This window comes from Enhydra lutris, unplaced genomic scaffold, assembly GCF_002288905.1.
Source record: "Enhydra lutris kenyoni isolate GAN:26980312 unplaced genomic scaffold, ASM228890v2 scaffoldscaffold28, whole genome shotgun sequence".
In the NCBI taxonomy this organism is placed as follows: Eukaryota; Metazoa; Chordata; class Mammalia; order Carnivora; family Mustelidae; genus Enhydra; species Enhydra lutris.
Window position 1 is genome coordinate 8,775,858 of NW_019154112.1, and position 24,837 is coordinate 8,800,694.

General features: G+C 39.2%; 1 protein-coding gene across 5 annotated transcripts in view; it reads right to left on the reverse strand.

Moving 5' to 3' along the window:
* Window positions 1–24,837, reverse strand: part of LOC111152345 (potassium voltage-gated channel subfamily Q member 5) — a 530,797-nt gene that overhangs the window by 168,219 nt on the left and 337,741 nt on the right. For all 5 annotated transcript variants that reach the window (XM_022510852.1, XM_022510851.1, XM_022510853.1 and 2 more), the window contains exon 2: window positions 5,459–5,549. In XM_022510852.1, coding sequence (XP_022366560.1) covers window positions 5,459–5,549 — 91 coding nt within the window. The remainder of the gene's footprint in view (window positions 1–5,458; window positions 5,550–24,837) is intronic.

Genomic DNA, 24,837 nt, shown 5'->3' on the forward strand with positions numbered 1-24,837 from the left:
TCTGATAAATGAAGGGTACTTAAATAATGCTAGGGCCCTTTCAGTTTTGAAGAATTTACAAAACATAGGAAATTAACACCAGCTTTTAATTGTCCTCAGTATTTGGGTACATGGCTTCATATTCTATTCTGGAGTTCATAAATTTTATCCCCAGAGTGAGGACAGAGCAAGCAGTTCTTTCAGGCCTAGTTATCCCTGCCCAGCGCTCCGCCCAGCAGATGCAGACACTGGGAGAAGTACTTAGAAAGCCATGAGCGTTTTCATCAGATGCATTTACCAAAGAACTACAACAATAAGAATCTGTTCATTAGTCACCAAAAATAAGTGGTTATTATGAACACATGCCTCTCGCTGAATGTGTGCCATTGAGTCACTTTTAGTTAGTTGAACATGTTTGTATAGAGAGCTGCCATAAAAAAAAAGAAAGCTGCCATAATTAGCAGTGTTTGTGGTGAGAAAATTCTAGCAAAGATACTTGTTTTCTATTAGAAAAGTGTGATATTTTCTCAAATGTAGCATTTGCAGATATTCCACTGTTCACTGTTCTTATTAGGCTCCATTAAATATGGAAGAACCAGTGATTATAATATTTGCCAACTTTCTCTGTGCTGAGTCCTATTCTGAGCACTTGAACTTAGCTAATCCTCACAACTTTATTAAGTAGGCTGTATTATTCTCCACTTTGAACAGAAGAGAAAACGAAGACAGAGGAGTGATTTCCCAAAGGCACACATATAAAAAGTGGTAGAAGCAGAATTTGAACTCATCGGACCCAGTTCTAGAATCTAGATCTCATTTTCAAGCCTGTGCTCCAATGTTTGTGTGGAGAGGAACAAGGGAGACTGCTGTATAGTATGAAGCCCCAGTTCACATAACTGAGAAGAATAAAAGAGCAAATTCCCACAGAATTTGTGTGTGTCTGATGAGGGAGCAGAAGGCAAGGTGAAGGCAGCCTGAGCACAAAGCAGAAGCTGATGCCTCACAATCACCCCCTCCCCCACCCCCTCATGGGATATATGTGACATTTCTCAGGCACTCCAGGCTGCCCTGAAGCTAAGGAAAGGGAAAACAAATAGTTACCTTATAGAGGTCACAGTACTGCAAGACACCAGACTCCCTCAGTTTACAAAAGTAACCATTTAGAACAAACCATTTCTATCAATAACCTAGCTTCCGGAAGGGAATATAGAAACAGTTAAATGTCCTCATAACCTGCGGGCCCATTGACAGATACTTGAAGCAGGCAGAATTATGTTCCTCTAGGAAGCTCTCAACCATCTTCATGTTAATGCCTTGCTAGAAGGAAAAACAATTTTAACTTGCCAATAGCAAGGCCTCTGGTATCCTGGGAGTCTTCTTTAGCATGTGAAAATCCTTTTGAAATCTCCCATTTTCCTTACCTCCTCCAACTCCCAAGAATATAACCAGCCACCCCTCACAACTCTGGGGGGGGCAGCAGCTCTTTCTGCCCATGGGTCCTGTCTCTATGCTTTAATAAAATCATCATTTTGCACCAAAGATATCTCAAGAATTCTTTCTTGGTCATCGGCTCTGAACTCCACCTCACCGAACCTCACCTATATTCCAAAACCCCATCAATTTAGCTTGTAACCAAGGCCAGTAAGTTACAAGTATATAAGTAGCCCTGAGAGTGCGATGCTAGCTGAGAATGACAAGGACTCTTTCCTGGAGGTGAGGAAGGAGAGCTGAAGACTCCACAGGAACTCCAGGAGGTGAGCAAGACCAGCTGGTCCGCTGGTCCCCTCAAGGAGCCAGGTGAAAAGTATGAGTGTCACAAAGGGACCTGCAAAGTTTGCCCAGGAGCCAGTCTGCCTGTTGTGTGCTCCTGTCAGAAGTGTGGGTGCCTGTTATTTGCATAGAAATGGAATTACAGTTAGCATATAGGAAGAGCTTTTAAAATGTGAAGAAAAAACCCACGTGGGACAGAGCTATGGAAAACTATACAGTCATGATGTATCATTTATATACAGTTCCTTCAAATTTAATTCTCTGGTGTTTTATTTGTGGCCAAAAATGTACAAAAGTGATATAATTATAAATTTTTGCAAACATTTTAAAAGCCATTCATATTACCATTTGGATGGCAATTCTTCAGATATGCTTCATAAAATGTTCACTAAAAACATTGCTACTCAGAACTGTGTTCTACGAATTTTGTTTGATTAGATATTCAGAAGATAAAAATCAGATTAACTGTCTCAAACACACACATTAAAAGAATAAATAAGATTCCCTAAACCATTAAGATAATTCTTGGCTTTTTCCAATATTCTACAGCTGACTGAACTTGTATGATACACTATATTTACTAATTGTGAAAAAGAGTTAAAATATGCATGCTTTTCCAATTTATTAATTACTAAGGAAGAAAATAAAAACAAAGCCTAGACTTGAGTTTTCTTTTTTGTCTACATAAAGCATAATTTTTTTTTTTAAGATTTTATTTATTTGAGAGAGAGACAGAGTGAGAGAGCATGAGAGGGGAGGTCAGAGGGAGAAGCAGACTCCCCATGGAGCTGGGAGTCTGATGTGGGACTCGATCCCACGACTCCAGGATCATGACCTGAGCCGAAGACAGTCGCTTAACCAACTGAGCCACCCAGGCGCCCCATATAAAGCATAATTTTTTAAAGCATTTGCCTGGCTAGCTCTGTCAGGAGAGCATGAGACCTTTAAATAAAATATACTTTTTGGAGAAACACTGATGAAGGAGAACATCAGGAAAATCTTAGACTGTAACACAGCCTGCGTATTTCTAGGTAGGTTTTAAGAATACACTTTGGTTTAAAACATACATCCTGACCATTTATCCCCATAGCACAACAATAGCAGGATAAGCAAGCACTCTTTCTATGGAAGCATAGCCACCTTTCCGAGAACGTTGCTCAAAACAAAGGCCTTGTTTGCATAATGGCACTGGTTTCCACTTTGCTAAATCCAAAGGCATTCAAGACTGAGGGAGGAAAGAAGACACAAATGGCCAACAGGTACATGAAAGGTGCTGAACATCACTAATCATCAGCGAAATGCAAACCAAACCCACAATGAGATATCCCCTCAGACCTGTTAGAATGGCTGTTATAAAAAAGGCAAGAGGGAACAAATGCTGGGGAGGGTGTGGAGAAAGGGAACCCTTGGGCACTGTGGATGGGGAAGCAAACTGGTGCAGCCACTATGGAAAACAGTATGGACGCTCCTCCAAAAATGAAAAATAGAATTACCATATGATCCAGCAATCTCACTTATGGGTATCTATCTGAAGGAAATCATTGTATATATACACACAATGGAATATTTTTCAGCCACAAAAAGAAGAAAATCTTGCCTTTTGTGACAACATGGATGGGCCTTGAGGGCCTAATGCTAAGTGAAATAAGTCAGAGAGAGAAAGACAAATACAGCATGGTCTCACATGTAAAATCCAAAAAACAAACAATCCTGAACTCATAGAAACAGAGGAGACTGGAGTGGGGGGAGGGTAAGGATGAAGGTGGTCAAAGGGTACAAGCTCGCAGTTACAAGACAAATCAGGTCTGAAGATCTAACGTATAGCACCGTGACTATATTTCGCAATAGTGTAGTGTACACTTGAAAAATTACTAAGAGAGTATGTCTTAGAAACCCTCACCACACACACAAAATGGTAATCAATCATTCTGCATATAACATATACAAAATCATCAAATGATATACCTTAAACTCGTACAATGTACTATGTCGATTATATCTCAATAAATTTGGCAAACAAAGAAACAAAAACCCAACTGAGGGATATGTGACAACATCTACATTATCTACTCAAAAGCATCCTATTTTAATAACATATTTAGAAACTCATTAGTAATGTCTATTTAGACTATTTAGAAACTCATTAGCAATGGAGGAATTTATATTTTGGAGATTTGAAGGATATAAACCTAACATTTTGAATTCTTGACATAGTCATGAAAAATTCCTTTTTATGGGATTCTTAATGCTTGATTCATTCATAATAGATATCACTGGTCTTGCAGCAGATCCAGTTTTCTCATGTTTCTGAGTCTTACTAAAGTCAGATTTACTTTTTCAGTCTAAAATTCCTAGTTGTAATTCTGTGTATGAACCTAAAAGCCAGTTGTGCCTTAGACCTTGGGCTCAAGATCATTTGTCGTTACCAAAGGGGTACATGAGGCTAAAAGACCACTTGCTACCCAAATGGAAACCTCATAAATGAAACAAATCCCCGGTGTACTTTTTGGTCTATTTTCTACGCTGGTTTTCCAAGTAGTAACCTTAACATTAGCAATATATTGCTGAGCACAATTTATATGGAAACAAATTGGGATAGATTTTTCCAGGCTCAGAAATGGTTTCTTCCTGATGTAGGACAGAGACTTGATGAAGTCTTAGTAACTTAAAGCACAAACTAGCCATCTGAAAGCATAGGTAGGAAGAAGAATTGCCCTTGGCTCATTATATGAGTTGAGATCTTTCAGTTTCACCTACAAGGTAAGAACAATTTTTTTTATATTAAATGCTTATTGCTGTACATAACCAAAATCTCTTTATTAGAGCACAGAAGCCAGCTTCCCCCAGACCCTTTCTCTATCTCCCTCTATAGTCCACCAGGCTTTACAGAAGTAAGTTGCTCCAATTTGTAGTTCATTCAGACAGTTCTGAGACTGTCAGGTCTGATATTTTTGCACTAAGAGAGTGGATCAAAATGGATGTAAATGAACCAAATTTTCAATCAGATGTGATTTGAGTATACAGTGATATAGTTTAGTTGTAATAGAAAGTAAAAGAGCTTAAAAGGCCTGGAATAATTCAGGCTTAAATATCTTGGGGTCTTTTTCCATTTTAAAATGAATTGAGCAATTCTGTGGCTGAGGATTGACAGCATAATGGAAACAGAGCTAACTGCAGAATTTCTTACCAGGTAGGTAACTGCATTAGCAGCAAAACTCATAATGTAGTCTGTTGGTTGAAAAGAGCATGAAGGAGCCTTCTGTTTTCTTATGAGGTGCTATATTCTCATACTTCTTGACTAATTACACCTACCTTCTGCCAAATTGCAGTTATTGGAAAATATTCTCTCTTCTGTAACTTTCAGCAATATTATGAGAGTCCTCATGCACATTGATTCTTCTTATAATTTGTTTGTTACCATAGGTAAATATAAGTAAAACTGCTTCCAAGTCCTGCCTTCTATTTTTGACGTAACTATAACACAAGATATTGCTATGTAATGGTAAAACTGAATGGGGTGAATATATTCCTGAGGACGGACTAAAGGTTAAAATGGTGGGCCCATATTTCAATGATCTTTGAAAGTGTCATACTTCACAGTAACTCTCTTCTAGATAGAAATTTTTGTGGGATAAAATGCATAGCATAAATATTATAGACAATTCTTAAACAAACTTTATGTACATTTTTGCTCATATGTGTCACTTACCAGAATCAAGAGGCAACTCGAGGCCAGTTTTGTGTGCTCAGGGATGGTGGAAAACACTGACAAAATCAAGCAACCAAAGACAAGGAGAAAACTGTAAAACAACAACAAAAAAGAGAAATCTGATAAGAACTTTGCCTTATCATGACAGATTTCAATTCTTGTTTCTATAGTTTAAAGAACCAGACCCATTTGAGTTGGCATGGATTAAATCATAAAAGGCTTGGAAGGGACTAGCCATTTTGAATAAAATATGGGGGCATCTGAGTAGCTCAGTCAGTTAATCGTCCGATTCTTGATTTTAGCTCAGGTCTTGATCTCAGGATCATGAGATCAAGCACTACCTTGGGCTCTGTGCTGGGCATGGAGCCTGCTTAAGATTCTCTCCCTCTTCCTTCCTTTCCCTCCCTCTCTCCCACTCTCTGTGTGAGTGAATACGATATATGGTGCACATGGAGTTCCTTTACAACTTCATCAATGGAGAGAATGTTGTGTGTGTGTTGCATACCATATTTAAATGTCTACATCTGAGAATGTGTGAACTTCCCATACATCCTTTCACAAGAGGGGAGAAAGGCCCCAAAAGTGTGTTCTTGTTTTCCTACCCTGGGAGCACATGCCACAGCTGTCCTTTTTTCAAAAAGCAGAATCCACCTCACATCTGGCAGTGTTGTGACCCATCAAAAGTTCTAAGTGGCTGTTACCAAGCCACTGGCTCCTTTTCACAGTCTAATTTTGCTCATGGATACTTGTTTGTCATTCCTTTATAATATTAATAAGGACAGAAGAGGAAGGGGAGAAGGGGACGATTTCTTCAGCTCCCCATGTACTTTCCAGTTCCCTGCAAACTACTACAGAGATCACCCCTCAGATCTGTCTATTCATACTCTAGTGCTAGGGAGAAGAAGGAAGGAATAGCATTTTCTACCAATCAATCTACAGACATATTTATTTCTCAAATTATGGTACTCTCAGGATCTGGGGCTGGTGAGCTGAGTTCCCAAGGAAAATACCAAATAAAAAGGAAAGGCTGTTTTTTAAGCTGAAGTTACTGATCCTGAAATGCAAGATTAACAAACAAACAAATAGGGTACCTGGGTGGCCCAGTCGGTTAAGCAACAGATTCTTGGTATCAGCTTGGGTCATGATCTCAAGACCTTAGGATTGTGGGACTGAGTCCCACATCAGGCTCCGTTCTCAGTGCAGTCTGCTTGTCCCTCTGCTCCTCCCCTAACCCCCACTCGTATATTCTCTCTCTTTCAAATACATAAATAAAACCTTAAAAAAAAAAACCAAACACCAAAACCTGAGCTCTAGGACATACTTTTTACTTTTACGTATCTCTGGGAAGCTTGTACAGTAATTTCCCCTAAAATATCAGTTTCCACATTCTTTTGTATGGCATTGAAGTTAATCTCTGCCTCTTTTGGCTTGCCCTGACATGTCTCCAGGTCTTTCTACTGCATTTGACTGGGAACTCCCAAGGACCTATAACCAGGGATTGGTAAATTATGGCCTAGGGAAAAAACCTGGCCCCTAAAGGCTGATTTTGTATATAAAGTTTTATTGTCATGTAGCTACACCCATTTGCTTATGTATTGTCTATGGCTGCTTTCATGCTACAGCTGCAGAGCTAAACAGTCATGGCAGAGACAATATGGTACATAAGATGAAAATATTTATTCACTGACCCTTTTAGAGGAGAAGTTTGTGACCCTTGAACAATACCATATATTTCTTATTTCTTTATATCTATTGAACACAGAAGCAAGTGGAAGTTCCTGATTGCTTAAGTCCTGTATGCTGGTAATAATTACTAACATTCAGGGGAGGAGCAAGATGGTGAAGGAATAGGAGACCTAAATATCATTGGGTCCCAGGAGTTCAGCTAGATAGTTATCAGGCCATTCTGAACACCTACAAACTCAACAGGAGATTGAAGAGAAGAAGAGAAGCAATTCTATCAACAAAAAAGCAACCACTTTCTGGAAGGTAGGTCATGTGGAGAAGTGAATAGGAGGCAATATATGGGAAGACAGACTGTGGGGTGAGAGGCGGGCTCCCAGCAAGCAGTAGAGCAGCAGAGCACAAAATCGGAACTTTCAGAAGTCTGCTCCACTGAGGGATGTCACTCCACAGGCTAAGCGGGGACAGTGTGGTCTCAGGACCTGCAGGGTCACAAAAAGACCAGGGGTTTCTGAGTGTGGCAGAGCTCCCAGGTATGGGAGTGGGGAAGCCACTGCAGAGACAGAGCCAAAGAGTGGGCTTCCAGCTCAGGATTACCTTAAACCGTGATCCAAGGCAGAATTGGGCCACTGTTCTTCGAGCAAGGATCCCACAAGTGGCAGATCCGGGGAGACCCCTCCTTCCTTGACCCCTCCTTCCGGGGAGGAGTGGCACAGAAGCATGCTGCGAAAATCTGCTGGGTTTGGAGACTCCAAACGGGGCCGTGCGCCAGACATAGAAATGCTGGGTCACAAGCTGGGTGAACACAGAGTGCAGCCAGAGACCAGGGAGCCAGGAGTGATTGAGTGCTTTTCTCTGAGGGTGCACTGAGGAGTGGGGCCCCCAGCCCTCGGCTTCTACAGAGCCAGAGATTGGGAGGCCACCATCTTCATTCTCCTCCAAAGCTCTACAGAAAGCATTCAGGGAACAAAAGCTACTGAGAGTGAACCTGAGCAGATTACTTAGCCTGGCCCCTAGCAAGGGTTGTGTAATTCTGCCTTGGACAAAGACATTTGAAAACCACTGCAACAGGCCTTTCCCCCAGAAGATCAACAAGAACATTCATCCAAGACCAAGTTCACCAATCAATGAGAACTGTAAAACTTCAGAGCTATAGGAATATATCATATAGAATTCATGGCTTTTTCCCCATGCTTCTTTAGTCTTTCAAAGTTAAATTTTTTTAATTTTATTTTTTTCCTATTCTATTTTAAAATTTTTTCCTCTTTCCTGTTTTAACGTTTTTAAACTATTTTATCTCATCAATACCTTTTAAAAAATCTTTTAAAATTTTCATTGTTAGGGGCGCCTGGGTGGCTCAGTGGGTTAAGCCTCTGCCTTCGGCTCAGGTCATGATCTCGGGGTCCTGGGATTGAGCCCCTCATGGGGCTCTCTGCTCAGTGGGGAGCCTGCTTCCCCCTCTCTCTCTGCCTGCCTCTCTGCCTGCTTGTGATTTCTGTCAAATAATAAAAAAATAAATAAAATCTTAAAAAAATTTTTTTCATTGTTATAGTCATATTCTATCCCTTTATTGTATTTAAACTTATTTTTGGTATACATATAGGTTTTTCTTTCTTTATAGTTTTGGGATACAGTTTCTTCTAACAGATCAAAATATACCCTAAATGAAAATACACCCTAAATCTAGTGTATGACTTTGTATGAATCACATTCTTTCCTTTTTATTTTAACCAACTTATCTTATCAATTCCTTTTTTAGAATCTTTTTAAATTTTCATCTTTACAGTCATATTCAACCCCTTCATCATGTTTACCCTTATTTTATATATATATATAAAATAATATAATAATATAATATATAAGTATAATATATACATATATATATATATGACCAAAATACACCCAAAATCAAGTGTGTGGCTCTGCTCTATTCACCAGTCTAACATATATATATATATATATATATATATATATATATATATATATGAAATATATTATACATATAAATATAAATATATATCATATATAAAATATATTATATTTTCTCCTTTCTTCTCCCCCTGGTTTTGGGTCTCTTCCGATTTGGTAAGTGTGTATTTTTCTAGGGTCCTTGTTAGCCTTTTAGTATTTTGTTCTCTCATTCATCTATTCTTATCTGGATAAAATGATAAGGCAGAAAAACTCACAATTATCAAAGTGCTAGTTGGGCTTGAAAAAAGTATAGAAGATACAAGAGAATTCCTTTCTGGAGAAATAAAATCCCTTTCTGGATAAATAAACGAACTAAAATCTAACCAAGTTGAAATAAAAAAAGCTATTAATGAGGTGCAATAAAAAAACGGAGGCTTCTACTGCTAGGATAAATGAGGCAGAAGAGAGAATTAGTGATATAGAAGACCAAATGATGGAGAATAAAGAAGCTAAGAAAAAGAAACATAAACAACTACTGGACCACAAGGGGAGAATTTAAGAGATGAGTGATACCATAAGATAAAACAATATTAGAATAATTGGTATCCCACAAGAAGAAGAAAGAGAGAGAGGTGCAGAAGCTATATTAGGGCAAATTATAGCAGAGAATTTCCCTAATTTGGTGAAGAGAACAAGTATCAAAATCCAGGAGACACAGAGAACTACCACCTCAAAATCAATAAAAATAGGTCCATACCCCCTCATCTAACAGTAAAATTTACAAGTTTCAGTGACAAGGAGAAAATCCTGAAAGTGACTCAGGACAAAAGGTCTATAACATACAATGATAGAAATATTAGATTGGCAGCAGACTTATCCACAGAGACCTGGCAGGCCAGAAAGGACTGGTATGATACATTCAGAACACTAAATGAGAAAAATATGCAGCCAAGAATACTATATCCAGCTAGGCTATCACTGAAAATAGAAGGAGAGATAAAAAGTTTCCAGGACAAACAAAAACTAAAAGAATTTGCAAACACCAAATCAGCCCTACAGGAAATACTTAAAGGGGTCCTCTAAGTAAAGAGAAAGCCTAAAAGTCACAGACTAGAAAGGAACAGAGACAATATACAGTAACAGTCACCTTACAGGCAATAATACAATGGCACTAAATTCATATCTTTCAATAGTTACCCTGAATGTAAATGAGCTAAACGCCTCAATCAAAAGACACAGGGTATCAGAATGCATTAAAAAACAAAACAAAAGAAAACCAAAAAAAACCCAAGAGCCATCAATATGCTGTCTGCAAGAAACTCATTTTTTATTTATTTATTTTTTTTTAAAGATTTTTATTTATTTGTCAGAGAGAGTGAGCACAGGCAGACAGAGTGGCAGGCAGAGGCAGAGGGAGAAGCAGGCTCCCCGCTGAGCAAGGAGCCCGATGTGGGACTCGATCCCAGGATGCTGGGATCATGACCTGAGCCAAAGGCAGTCGCTTAACCAACTGAGCCACCCAGGCGTCCCTGCAAGAAACTCATTTTAAACCAAGAGACATCTCCAGATTTAAAGTGAGGGGGTGGAAAACAATTTACCATGCTAATGGACATCAAAAGAAAGCTGGGGTAGCAATCCTTATATCAGATAAATTAGACTGTAAGCCAAAGATTATAATAAGAGATGAGGAAGGACACTATATTATATATAAAGGGTCTGTCCAACAAGAAGATCTAACAATTTTAAATATCTACGCCCCTAACATGGGAGCAGCCAACTATATAAACCACTTAATAACAAAATCAAAGAAACACATTGACAATAATACAATAATACTAGGGGACTTTAACAACCCCCTCACTGAAATGGACAGATCATCTAATCAAAAGATCAAGAAGGAAATAAAGGCTTTAAATGACACAATGGACCAGATGGACATCACAGATATATTCAGAACATTGCATTCCAAAGCAACAGAATACACATTCTTCTCTAGTGCACATGGAACATTCTCCAGAATAGATCACATCCTGCGCCACAAATCAGGTCTCAACTGGTGCCAAAAGACTGGGATCATTCTCTGCATATTTTCAGACCACAATGCTTTGAAACTAGAACTCAACCCCAAGAGGAAAGTTGGAAAGAACTCAAATACAGGGAGGCCAAAGAGTATCCTACTAAGCAATGAATGGGTCAACCAGGAAATTAAAGAAGAATTTAATGAATTCATGGAAACAAATGAGAATGAAAACATAACTGTTCAAAGTCTTTGTGGCACAGCAAAGGCAGTCCTAAGAGGAAAGTATGTAGCAATACAAGCCTTTCTCAAGAAACAAGAAAGGTCTCAAGTACACAACCTAACCCTACACCTAAAGGAGGTGGAGAAAGAACAGCGAAGAAAGCCTAAACCCAGCAGGAGATGAAAAATAATAAAGATCAGAGCAGAAATCAATGAAATAGAAACCAAAAGGACAGTAGAACATATCAATGAAACTAGAAACTGGTTCTTTGAAAGAATTAATAAGATTGATAAACCCTTGTCCAGACTTACCAAAAAAAAAAAGAGAGAGAGAGAGAGAGAGAGAAAGGACCCAAATCCCAAATTAATAAAATCATGAATGAAAGAGGAGAGATCACAACCAACCCCAAAGAAATACAAACAATTATAAGAACATATTATGAGCAACTATACACCAGCAAATTTGACAATCTGGAAGAAATGGATGCATTCCTAGAGACGTATGTATTACCAAAACTGAACCAGGAATAAATAGAAAACCTGAACAGACCCATAACCAGTAAGGAGATTAAGAGTCATCAAAAATCTCCCAACAAACAAGAGTCCAGGGCCAGACAGCTTCCGAGGGGAATTCTACCAAACATTTAAAGAAGAACTAATTCCTATTCTCCTGAAACTGTGCCAAAAAATAGAAATGGAAGGAAAACTTCCAAACTCATTTTATGAGGCAGCATCACCTTGATCCCAAAACAAGACAAGGATCCCATCAAAAAAGAGAATTACAGACCAATATCCTTGATGAACACAGATGCAAAAATTCTCACCAAAATATTAGCCAATAGGATTCAACAGTACATTAAAAGGATTACTCACCATGACCAAGTGGGATTTATTCCAGGGCTGTAAGGTTGATTCAACATCCGCAAATCAATCAATGTGATACAACACATTAATAAAAGAAAGAACAAGAACCATATGATACTCTCAATAGATGCTGAAAAAGCATTTGACAAAGTACAGCATCCCTTCCTGATCAAAATTCTTCAAAGTGTAGGGATAGAGGGCACATACCTCAATATTATCAAAGCCATCTATGAAAAACCCACCTCAAATATCATTCTCAATGGAGAAAAACTGAGAGCTTTTTGGCTAACGTCAGGAACATGGCAGGGCTGTCCACTATCACACTGTTATTCAACATAGTACTAGAAGTCCTAGCCTCAGCAATCAGAAAACAAAAAGAAATAAAATGTCTCCGAACCAGCAAAGAAGAAGTCAAACTCTCACTCTTTGCAGATGATATGATACTTTATGTAGAAATCCTAGAAGACTCCACTCCAAAACTGGTAGAACTCATATAGGAATTCAGTAAAGTGTCAGGATATAAAATCAATGCATTTCTATATACCAACAGCAAGACAGAGGAAAGAGAAATTAAGGAGTCGATCCCATTTAACATTGCACCCAAACCATAAGATACCTAGGAATAAACCTAACCCAAAAGGCAAAGAATCTGTACTCAGAAAATGATAAAGTACTCATTAAAGAAACTGAGGAAGACACAAAGAAATGGAAAATCGTTCCATGCTCATGAATTAGAAGAACAAATATTGTGAAAATGTGTATGCTACCTAAAGTAATCTACACAATTAATGCAATCCCTATCAAAATACCAAAATACCATATGATAATTGACTCTCTCTGCTTGACTTATTTCACTCAGTATAATCTCTTCCAGTCCTGTCCATGTTGCTACAAAAGTTGGGTATTCATCCTTTCTGATGGAGGCATAATACTCCATAGTGTATATGGACCACATCTTCCTTATCCATTTGTCCGTTGAAGGGCATCTTGGTTCTTTCCACAGTTTGGCAACTGTGGCCATTGCTGCTATAAACATTGGGGTACAGATGGCTCTTCTTTTCACTACATCTGTATCTTTGGGGTAAATACCCAGTAGTGCAATTGCAGGGTCATAAGGAAGCTCTATTTTTAATTTCTTGAGGAATCTCCACACTGTTTTCCAAAGTGGCTGCACCAACTTGCATTCCTACCAACAGTGTAAGAGTGTTCCCCTTTCTCCACATCCCCTCCAACACATGTTGTTTCCTGTCTTGCTAATTTTGGCCATTCTAACTGGTGTAAGGTGATATCTCAATGTGGTTTTAATTTGAATCTCCCTGATGGCTAGTGATGATGAACAGTTTTTCATGTGTCTGATAGCCATTTGTATGTCTTCATTGGAGAAGTGTCTGTTCATATCTTCTGCCCATTTTTTAATATGATTATCTGTTTTGTGTGTGTTGATTTTGAGGAGTTCTTTATAGATCCTGGATATCAACCTTTTGTCTGTACTGTCATTTACAAATATCTTCTCCCATTCTGTGGGTTGCCTCTTTGTTTTGTTGACTGTTTCCTTTGCTGTGCAGAAGCTAAATAAGTCAAGCAGAGAGAGTCAATTACCATATGGTTTCACTTATTTGTGGAGCATAACAAATAGTATGGAGGGCAAGGGGAGTTAGAGAGGAGAAGGGAGTTGGCGGAAATTGGAAGGGGAGGTGAACCATGAGAGACTATGGACTCTGAAAAGCAATCTGAGGGGTTTGAAGTGGTGGGGGGTGGGAGGTTGGGGGAACTAGGTGGTGGGTATTAGTGAGGGCATGGATTGCATGGAGCACTGGGTGTGGTGCAAAAACAAGGAATACTGTTATGCTGAAAATTTAAAAAAAAATAAATAAATAAAAGAAAAGAAAAGAAAAAGAAAAAAAAAAACCCCAAAATACCATCATATTTTTTTTCAAAGAAATGGAACAAATAATCCTAAAATTTATATGGAATGGAAAAGATCCCGTATAGCCAGAGAACTGTTGAAAAAGAAAACCAAACTTGGCGGCATCACGATTCCAGACTTCAAACTCTATTACAAAGCTGTAATCATCAATACAGTATGGTACTGGCACAAAAACAGACACAAAAATCTATGGAACAGAATAGACAGCTCAGAAATGGACTCACAACTCTATGGTCAACTAATCTTTGACAAAGCAGGAAAGAATGTCCAATGGAAAAAAGACAGTCTCTTCAGCAAATGGTGTTGGGAAAATTGGACAGCCACATGCAGAAAAATGAAACTGGACCATTTCCTTATATCACACACAAAAATAGACTCAAAATGGATGAAAGATCTCAATGTGAGAAAGGAATCCATCAAAATCCTTGAGGAAAATAAAGGCAGCAGCCTCTTTGACCTCAGCCACAGCAACTTCCTCCTAGGAACATCGCCAAAGGCCAGGGAAACAGGGGCAAAAACGAACCATTGGGATTCATCAAGATCAAAAGTTTTTGCACAGCAAAAGAAACAGTTAACAAAACCAAAAGACCACTGAAAGAATGGGAGAAGATATTTGCAAATGACATATCAGATAAAGGGCTAGTATCCAAAATCTATAAAGAACTTATCTAACTCAACACCCAAAGAACAAATAATCCAATCAAGAAATGGGCAGAAGACATGAACAGACATTTTCGCAAAGACATCCAAATGGCCGACAGATACATGAAAAAGTGCTCAACATAACTCGGCATCAGGGAAATACAAATCAAGACCACAGTGAGATACCATCTCACACCAGTCAGAATGGCTAAGATTAACAAGCCAGGGAACAACCGATGTTGGCAGAGAATGGGTAGATGCAGAGAAAGGGGAACCCTCCTACACTGGTGGGAATGCAAGCTGGTGCAGCCACTCTGGAAAACAGTATGGAGTTTCCTCAAAAGGTTGAAAATAGAGCTACCCTATGACCCAGCAATCGTTACTAGCGGGTATTTACCCTAAAGATACAAAGGTAGTGATCCGAAGGGGCACATGCACCCAAATGTTTGTTGCAGTAGTGTTCATAATATCCAAACTATGGAAAGAACCTAGATGTCCATCGATAGATGAATGGATAAAGAAGATGTGATATCTATATCTATGTATAGATAAAGATATATCTATATATATGCGATGTGATGTGATCTATATATATGTGATGTGATGTGATATATATAATTCTATCTCTATAGATATATATCTGTAGAGATATATATAATGTAGCCATCAAAAAAAGCAAAATCTTGCCATTTGCAATGATGTGGATGGAACTAGAGAGTATTATGCTAAGTGAAATAAGTCAATCAAAGAAAGACAATTATCATATCATCTCTGATATGAGGAGTTTGAGAGGCATGGTGGGGATTCATGGGGGGCAGGGAGGGGAAAAAATGAAATAAAATGGGACTGCGGAGGGAGAAAAACCATGAGACTCTTAATCTGAGAAAACAAACTGAGGGTTGTTGGGGGCGCTGGAGGGGTAGGGATAGGGTGGCTGGCTTATGGACATTGCTGAGGATACATGCTATGGTGAGTGCTTTGAATTGTGTAAGACTGATGATTCACTGACCTGCACCTATGAAGCAAATAATACATTAAATGTTAATAAAAAAACAAAAAATAAATAAAAAATCACTAACATTCACAGAGGGTTCTCCATAAGCTAGAAATGGTGCTAAGCATTTTTATATGCATTATATGTTATCCTCACAAATTTATGGAGTAGAAATATCATTATTCCCATTTTACAAATATGAAAGCTGAGAATTAACATTTTATAACTCATCCAAGACTGTGAAACCAAGATCATTCAGCACTGTGTGTCCTTGAACTGCTGCACAGTGTTGCTGAATATGAGTGGAAAGATGAGAATGGCAGTAACACTATTGGTTCTGAAAGACCTTTGGGGATACTTCTCTATCTCTTCAATCTGAGAGGGAAGTAATTATCATATCAAATAGAAGAAGTCTCCAAGGAAAAGGAGTCTACAAGTGAAAAAAATCTAGTATACATCTTTTTTTTTTTTTTAAAGATTTTATTTATTTATTTGATAGAGACCACAAGTGGGCAGAGAGGCAGGCAGAGACAGAGAGAGGGGGAAGCAGGCTCCCTGCTAAGCAGAGCCCAATGCGGGGCTCAATCCCAGGACCCTGGGATCATGACCCAAGCCAAAGGAAAGGCTTTAACCCACTGAGCCACCCAGGCGCCCCTCTAGTATACATCTTTAATAACCACTTACTATACTTACAACTCATGCATCTAACAATTTAAGATACTTTGGATTATACTTTACGTTGGCCTTAATGGAATGGAAATTGTAAGGTGGAAATAGTATTCTAGTGCACCTACAAACTTCCAAACAACTAATGAGAAAATGAAATTCAGGGATTCCCTAAGATCGTTAGGAGGATCATGTCGCATTTGGTAGAGACAGCAACAGATGTTTCCTCTCTCGTGAGCAGCTGTTATGAAGGCATGCTCTCTTTGTCCAGGCTTACCAGAAACCATTAGGAAAAGCAAGCAGGGCATTACTTAATCACTAAGACATCTTCTTCCTCCAGGAGCATCCCAGTGCTATCTCCGTGGTCTCTATGTTTGTGTTCAAAACAGAACTATATAATCATGAGTCCTTTTGATAGTTCTTTCTTCATTAACATTTGGGTGTTGTTTAAATTTTTTCCCTTCGTGTCACTACTCTGCTCTTTTTCTTTCTTGAGACGATCTTACACTGTTTTCTAACAAGAGTACTTTCTGTACTAGAATTCTGTTCTCTCTATTGGGGACCTTCTGAAGACAGCAAGCCAAAGACCTCCACTGTTCAGGCTGCCCAAAGGGCTATGGATAGAAAAATGCATTCATTAATTCATTAAGTCCTCTTTCCCTTAACCATTCATCCATTTAGCCAATCAGCAAATACTGATTAAGCATATAATACTAGGCTGGGTCATTTTTTTTTTTTTTTGCCTTGATAGAGTTTAGGGTCTATTGAGGTATACAGAGTAGTAAACAGAAAATTAAATAAGTATGAAATTAATTAAATTATTTTAATTTATATTCAGTTTAAATTAAATATTAAGTAAATAAACATTGAACAAATGTAAATAGAAAATTAAGATTCTGAGTGATGATTGCAAAGACTGGGAAAATACAGGAGATGACAGGAGTATATAGGAGAGAAGGGGTTAGGCAGGACTGCTAAGTCTGTTGAGGAGTCAAGTGCCAAATAAAAATGTAGGCCCTTGTTAATAAACCTTGAAGGGGCACCTCGATGGGTCAGCTGGTTAAGCACTGAACAGTGGTTTCAATTCAGGTCACGATCTCAGGGTTGTGAGATCAAGCCCTGCACTGGGCTCTGTACTCAGCATGGAGTCTGCTTGGCATTCTCTCTCTTTGCCTCCCCACTGCAGCCCCCAAACCCTGCTCATGCACGCTCTCTCTCTCTGTCAGATAAAAGGATGTTTAAAAAAGAACCACTAAGAATTTCAAAATGGTGACAGCACAGTATGGCACCAATTGTGGCACCCTTGTAAGTGCCGGGTTCTGTGGGAACATACAGATTGCATGCCTACAAAGCCAGGCTTGGGGTTAGGAAGACTTCCTGGAGAAAGTGATGTTTAGATGAGCCCTGAGGGCCCAGCAGGAGTTAGCAAAATGGTTGGAATGGCTGGGGTGAAGGAGCCTTCTAATCCATGAGACCATGTGGGGGATGGTCAGGTGTAAGCCCAGCATCACTAAAATTTACCAGTTAATCAATAAATTAGCATTAGTGAATACCTGGATATTCTTCAGCCATACATGAAAAATGTAAGGTAGTCATCCTTGAAAATTCATTTTTTTGCATAGGAATCAATTCATTTCAGTTGAAAACATGTACTGAGTACCCACTGTAAAAAAAACCATGTACCAAACACTACTGAAGTACAAGGGATACATTAAAGCAGTCTTTTTTTAAGGAATGAAAAATCTAATGTGGCTGGAGTTTAAATAAAAACTTAAGATTCTGGGGCACCTGGGTGGCTCAGTGGGTTAAGCCTCTGCCTTCAGCTCAGGTCATGATCTCGGAGTCCTGGGATCAATCCTCGCTTTGGGCTCTCTGCTCGGCAGGGAGCCTGCTTCCCCACCTCTCTCTCTGCCTGCCTCTCTGCCTACTTGTGATCTCTCTGTCAAATAAATAAATAAAAATCTTTAAAAAAAAACCCCAACAACTTAAGAAATCTAATGTAGTGGGTAAGATGAACATACAGTGATCCCCCATACCTGTGGTTTTGCTTTTCATAGTTTCAGTTACCAGTGTTCAACCATAGTACAGAAGTAGATGATTCTACTTCTGAGAGGTCAGTAGGATCCTAGGGCTACATCGCAATGCCTATGTCATTCACCTCACTTTACCTCCTCACGTAGTCATTTTATCATATTACATCATCCCAAGAAGGGCAAGTAGAGTACAATAAGGTATTTTGAGAGAGGGAAAGACCACACTCACATAACTTGTATTACAGAATATTGTTACAACTGTTTTATTTTATTATTATTTATTATTGTTAATCTCTGACTGCACCTAATTTGTACCTTAATCTTTATCATGGGTATGTATGTATAGGAAAAAACAGTGTATATAGGGCTTGGTATTATCCATGGTTTCATCCACTGTGGGTTTGGAATGTGTCCCCTGCAGATAAGGGGAGTACTGTATGGGATCATAATGAAGGGTAGAGGCTGATTAAATGCTAAGAAAAATGTTATAGAGGCTGAAAGTGGGGAGGGGATTCTATTCAGTTGGGAATGGTGGGAGCACATCAGGAAAGTCTTCATAAATGGGTGATGCTTGAGATTGTCTTCGAAGGAAGAGTAGGGTTGCAATAAGAGAACTTTCTGGAGAAACACATGCTAGAAGGAGAGTACAATATGAGAAAAGTAATAAGGCAAAAAATAAATGAGGTAAAGTATCTGTTCCTTGTTGCATGAACAAAAAGTTATCAAGTTTGTAGCACAGGGGAGACAGGTGCTGAACTGGGAGTCTGGGCCAGTTGCAGAGAGTCTTGTATGGCAGGGTCTGTCTTTAATTCCATAGATAATGGGGAGACATTGAAGATTTTTGAAAGGGGAACTATCATCAGAGTTGCCCCCTGGGAAAATCAAGTTGGCAGCAGTGTGTGTTAGTTGAGAAGCAATGGCAAGAGTAATGGTGATCCAAGTTAGGTTGTAAATGAACTGGTGGAAATGAGAATGGAATAGAGAGGGAGAATGGAGGGAAGCTGTAACCACAAGAGTTCCCTGACTTGGATAGTTATGAAACTGGGTGGTAGTTTAGGAAGGGGCATTGGGGCTGAAAGGTCTAAGGTTTCCATACATAGTTACTTCGATGCTCCTCAGAAGTCAAGAGGAGAAAAGTCAGGAACGTCAGGAGAAAAAATTGATTTTGAGAAGAGGATAAATCCAGTTTCAGACAGTCACATGGAATTGTGGGTCTACATCTTGGGCACAAAATCTGTTTAAAGAGATGGAAGTACTTTTTTCCTAGAGGAAGTGAATGTACAGAATGTGTCATCCTGAGGGAAGTGCAGACCAAGCATATAAGGTTTAGGTAAATAAGCATAAAGGTTCTTTGACATCGGCCACAGCAACTTCTTTCAAGGCATGTCCCCAAAGGCAAAGGAAACAAAAGCGAAAATGAACTTTTGGGACTTCGTCAAGATCAAAAGCTTCTGCACAGCAAAGGAAACAGTCAATAAAACAAAGAGGCAACCCACGGAATGGGAGAAGATATTCACAAATGCCACTACAGACAAAGGGCTGATATCCAAGATCTATGAAGAACTCCTCAAAATCAACACCCAAAAAACAGATAATCACATCATAAAATGGGCAGAAGACATGAACAGACACTTCTCCAAAGAGGACATACAAGTGGCTAACAGACACATGAAAAAATGTTCATCATCATTAGCCATTATGGAGATTCAAATCAAAACCACATAGAGATACCACCTTTCACCAGTTAGAATGGCCAAAATTAACAAGACACTAAACAACAAGTGTTGGAGAGGATGAGGAGAAAGCGGAACCCTCTTACAGTGGTGGTGGGAATGCAAGTTGGTGCAGCCACTTTGGAAAACAGTGTGGAGATTCCTTAAGAAATTAAAAATAGAGCTTCCCTATGACCCTGCAATTGCACTACTGAGTGTTTACCCCAAAGATACAGATGTAGTGAACAGAATGGCCATCCATACCCCGATGATCATAGTAGCAATGGCCACAGTCACCAAACTGTGGAAAGAGCCAAGATGCCCTTCAACAGATGAATGGATAAAGACGATATGGTCCATATATACAATGAAGTATTATGCCTCCATCAGAAAGGATGAATACCCAACTTTTATATACATGGATGGAACTGGAAGAGATTATGCTGAGTGAAATAAGTCAACCAGAGAGAATCAATTATCATATAGTTTCACTTACTTGTGGAGCATAAGGAATAACACGGAGGACACTGGAGATGGAGAGGAGAAGTGAGTTGAGGGAAATCAGAGGGGGAGACAAACCATGAGAGACTGTGGACTCTGAGAAACAAACTGAGGATTTTGGAGGGGAGGGGGTGGGGCTTTGGGTGATCCTGGTGGTGGGTATTAAGGAGGGCATGTATTGCATGGAGCACTGGGTGTGCTGCATAAACAATGAATCTTGGAACACTGAAAAAAAAAATAAAATTACAAAAAAAATAAGCATAAAGGATGTTTGAGGAAATTTCCTGATCTTGGAGAATGACATCACAGGGAACAATGAAACATTCTGCTATGAACTGGATTTCAGTAGCATTGCCAGAGAAAGACTTCCTGGCTAAAGAAAGCCCTGAACTAACAGAATGACGCCTCTGAGGTGACAGTGTTCAGATGTTGGGCTCACTGGCAGTGCCATGGTACATCACAGGGTTCTGCTGACATCATTGCTTTTGAGGGTCCCACACAGGTATTTGCTGGCAGCTGACCACTACCCCACTCCACCTCTCTACTGACTGAATAAAAGTGGAAGCAGTGGCAAGAGTTATTAGATATGGGGTGCCTGGGTGGCTCGGTTGGTTAAGGGTCTGCTTTCAGCTCAGGTCATGATCCCAGAGTCCCAGGATCAAGCCCTACATTAAGTTCCCTCCCTGCTCAGTGGAGAGTCTGCTTCTCTCTTCCCCTTGCCCCTGCTCCTTCTCTCTCTCTTGCTCTCTCTCTCAAATAAATAAATCAAAAAGAGTCATTAGATAGAGTGTCTTAATTGAGGGTCCATGGACTTCCACGGGATCTGTGGACAGAATTTAGGGGGGCTGTGAGCATGGATGGGGAAAAAATGACCTCTTTGTCACTAACCATGGCAATAAACCATGATGGTATTAGCAGTGCTGGTGACTTTGTTACTCAAAGAAGTCACAGATATTGTCATATCCCATTTTATAGTTGTAGATGAAACCATAATTGTTTCGTCTTGCACACTTATTTGGCTCATCATTATTTCATGATTATTTATGACAGTTATTAGACCCACTTTGGGTTTTTAAAAAAATGTGTTAATAAAGAAGCATAATATTACTATATCAGAAACTTGTTAAAAATTTTAATAATAGCACCACCACAAAATTTTTTTCTTTTGTATTTAAAAATGTTATTCTGGGAAATGGCTCACAGGCTTCACCAGACTGTTGAAGGGTCCATGGCACCCATGAAAAATTAGGTTCCTGTGGTGGTGGGGAGATGGGTGGATTAGGAAGGTAGGGGCTGGGAGCTGGAAAATGGCCCAGTTTGACAGGAATCACCAACTTACTCAGGGAAGTTTTAAGATGATTCAAAAAAATATAGACATTTTTCCTTTTATACATTAATCTCAGAATATCATAAGATCCATATTACTTCAAAATTATTCTGCAATCACAATTGGCCTTTATTTTGCCTAAAGAAATCATTTATATTTTGTTTCTGAGGAAATTATCTTTGATGCAGACCTCTGCCTGAAACTTCTTCGGAAGGCAAAGATTATTGCATGAGGAGGACATTTATGACACAAAAATATTACCAGGTCAAAGTTCAAAGGCCTCTGTGTTCATTCAAGGAAATCACCATCAGGTTTTCTTGTGGGTTAATGAAGAATCAATTTGTCAGATTTAATTTGTTAACCAAAAAAAAACCACAAAAAAACAACTTTACTGGGAAATACCACAAGTGCTTGTGGAACAGATGATGTCCAGCTTCCAGAGCTTGTGCTTCAAGCATGGGTTTGTTTTGAAGGACTTAAAATGATGTGAAAATAAGGCATTCAGAAAAGCTCTGGTGTTGCTTTGCCAAAGGAACCATGGTAAGTTACACAAAGTCATTCACACAAACACACAACCCCAGCCACTCATAAGCAATATGAATAATGCAACGAACACAGGAGAAATGGAGCTGCGGCTTAAAGTAGACATCTCAATGAACTTAGCTCAGGGGGAAGAAAATTAACAGCACGGGCTTTGCAGATTGAAACAACCACAAATTTCTACCTAGAAGATGCTCTCTGCAAATATTTTGGTGGACTATAAGCTTTCCATAGTATGACTGTCCATGTGAGCGAACTGTGAAGAAAGCATTGGGGGAAGGGAGATCTGAAATGTTTGAAATGGACTGGAATCATGGGATTAAAATAGAGATGTTAACAGGAAGTAGACATAGGAGTTTCAAGAAAACAATTCTTCGGAAATACCTTCTGAAGGAAATTCAGCCCTGCCTCTGACTTTTCATAAATATTTAAGTATTGCTTTGATAAAGTGTATGTTTCAGTACGTTTGATGGAAGGCCTCATGAATGCATCATGAATGGGGATGATTGGCGTTCACCTGCTGGCCAGGTGACCAAAGATGACCCACTGACATGGCACTGCCTGGAGGACATGCTGCCTAATAAAATCAGAATCTCATTATCAGAGGAATGACTGGAGCCCACTTTCTTCTTCTAGCCTCCTAAATTTACCCCTTCTTTCTAAACTTGGCATTTTGCAAAATGTCCTTTCTGCATAATTTTTCCATAAAAGAAGGGCATTTTGCACATGAAATCCATCCACAGAGCACCCAGCTTCCACTGCAAAACAATAAAAATTAAATATGACATTTTTGGTGTCTTTAAGGGTGATTTGGAGTATTTGATTAAAAACTGCATGTAAAAACTGGAAACTAAAAAACAAAAAACAAAAAACCCACACTGCGTGATTCTGCTTTTTAAGTGCAATGAGCTCTAAATATTAATAAAGACCCTAATGAATAAATCCTATCACTGTAATCTCTGTGAAGTTGCAAAAATAGGGTCATCAGCTAGCAGTTCTCAAAAACGAACTGTTGGCATTTTACATGTGTGGTGTTAGGAAACCAGCGGGGATGGGAAATAACTGTTTGGGCTGGCATAGTGCGTTTCTGTAGAGGACTGTGGCTCATGTAAATGAACTGAAACAAGGCAAGAGAACCATCGGGAGTTCAAGAGCCTCCCTCCAGAGCAGCCCCTGGAATCGACCAAACACAGACAAAGGGCATGCTCAGCTTGATCCTCACTCCAGGATCAGGAATCCAGGTGGCTTGAAGGATTTCTGATTTAGCGCCCTCTCAAGACAGGGATTATTTTTACATTGCTGATAGAGGATGGTGCAGCTCCTCCTTGAACCTCTCCAGCCTCCAGAACTCTCCCAGCTCTAAAGCAGCACAGTGCTGTTACAGCCACTCTCCTGCGGGAAGACTGCTTCCCCCTTTGAGTCAAGTCTCCTTATTCACGCCCTTGACTTCCGGGTCCTCGCTGAGGCTCTGACCACAAGGACCGACGCTCCCTCCTCCTCGTGTTCTTTTTGCAGATATTTGAGGTTGATTTTATCATCATGACTTTTCTGTCGGTCTTCAGATTACACTCAGCCCAGTTCTTTGTCTACTCAGTATATGAAGCAATGTTGACATCTGTCACTCTCCCTGTCACTGTTCTTTAAACAGACCCAGTCTGGTCCCACATCTCTCCAAGTTTAACGCTGGCCCATTGTTATCCCCCAGTCTGAGCAAAAGAGTTAACATTTAGTTGCCAACATAAAGTATCAGCATTGTCTCTTCTTGCCAGGGAATCTAAATTCAAATTCTTCATGCTCAGTTGTTAGCAAAAGTTTGGTTTCAAAAAGGACTGTCTTGAGGATATGCATTTGCTTATTTTCCTATATCTTTCCTATCGCAGACCAGGGAAGAAAATGTGACCATTGACAATCTGTGTATTGGTCTAATCACCTTTCTCAGTCATGGAATTCCTTTCACTAAACTGTGTTTGACTTTTTATCATTTTCTTGAAAAGCAAAAATCAGTCAGCCAATTTACTATATTGTAAGAGTTTCTCTTTATTTCACTTTGTATTTCCTCAATGAGGTATCATGTGAAAATTTTTCTCCAGGATATTTTTCTTGCAATAAGGTGAGTAAACTTGGCTATTTTTACAGGGTTTCTGTTGTTTGGTCCGGATTTATTATGTTAGAAGCCATCAAAGGATTTGTGGATGAAATTGAAGAACTTTCACTAATAAACTTGAATAAATCTTGAAAAATGCAATAGGAGCCAAATGACCAGAGAGAAGAAAATACTCTGAATCTCAGGGGAAAAAAAAAAAAGAGTAAAGTAGGGGCCTTGGATTTTGTATATTGATA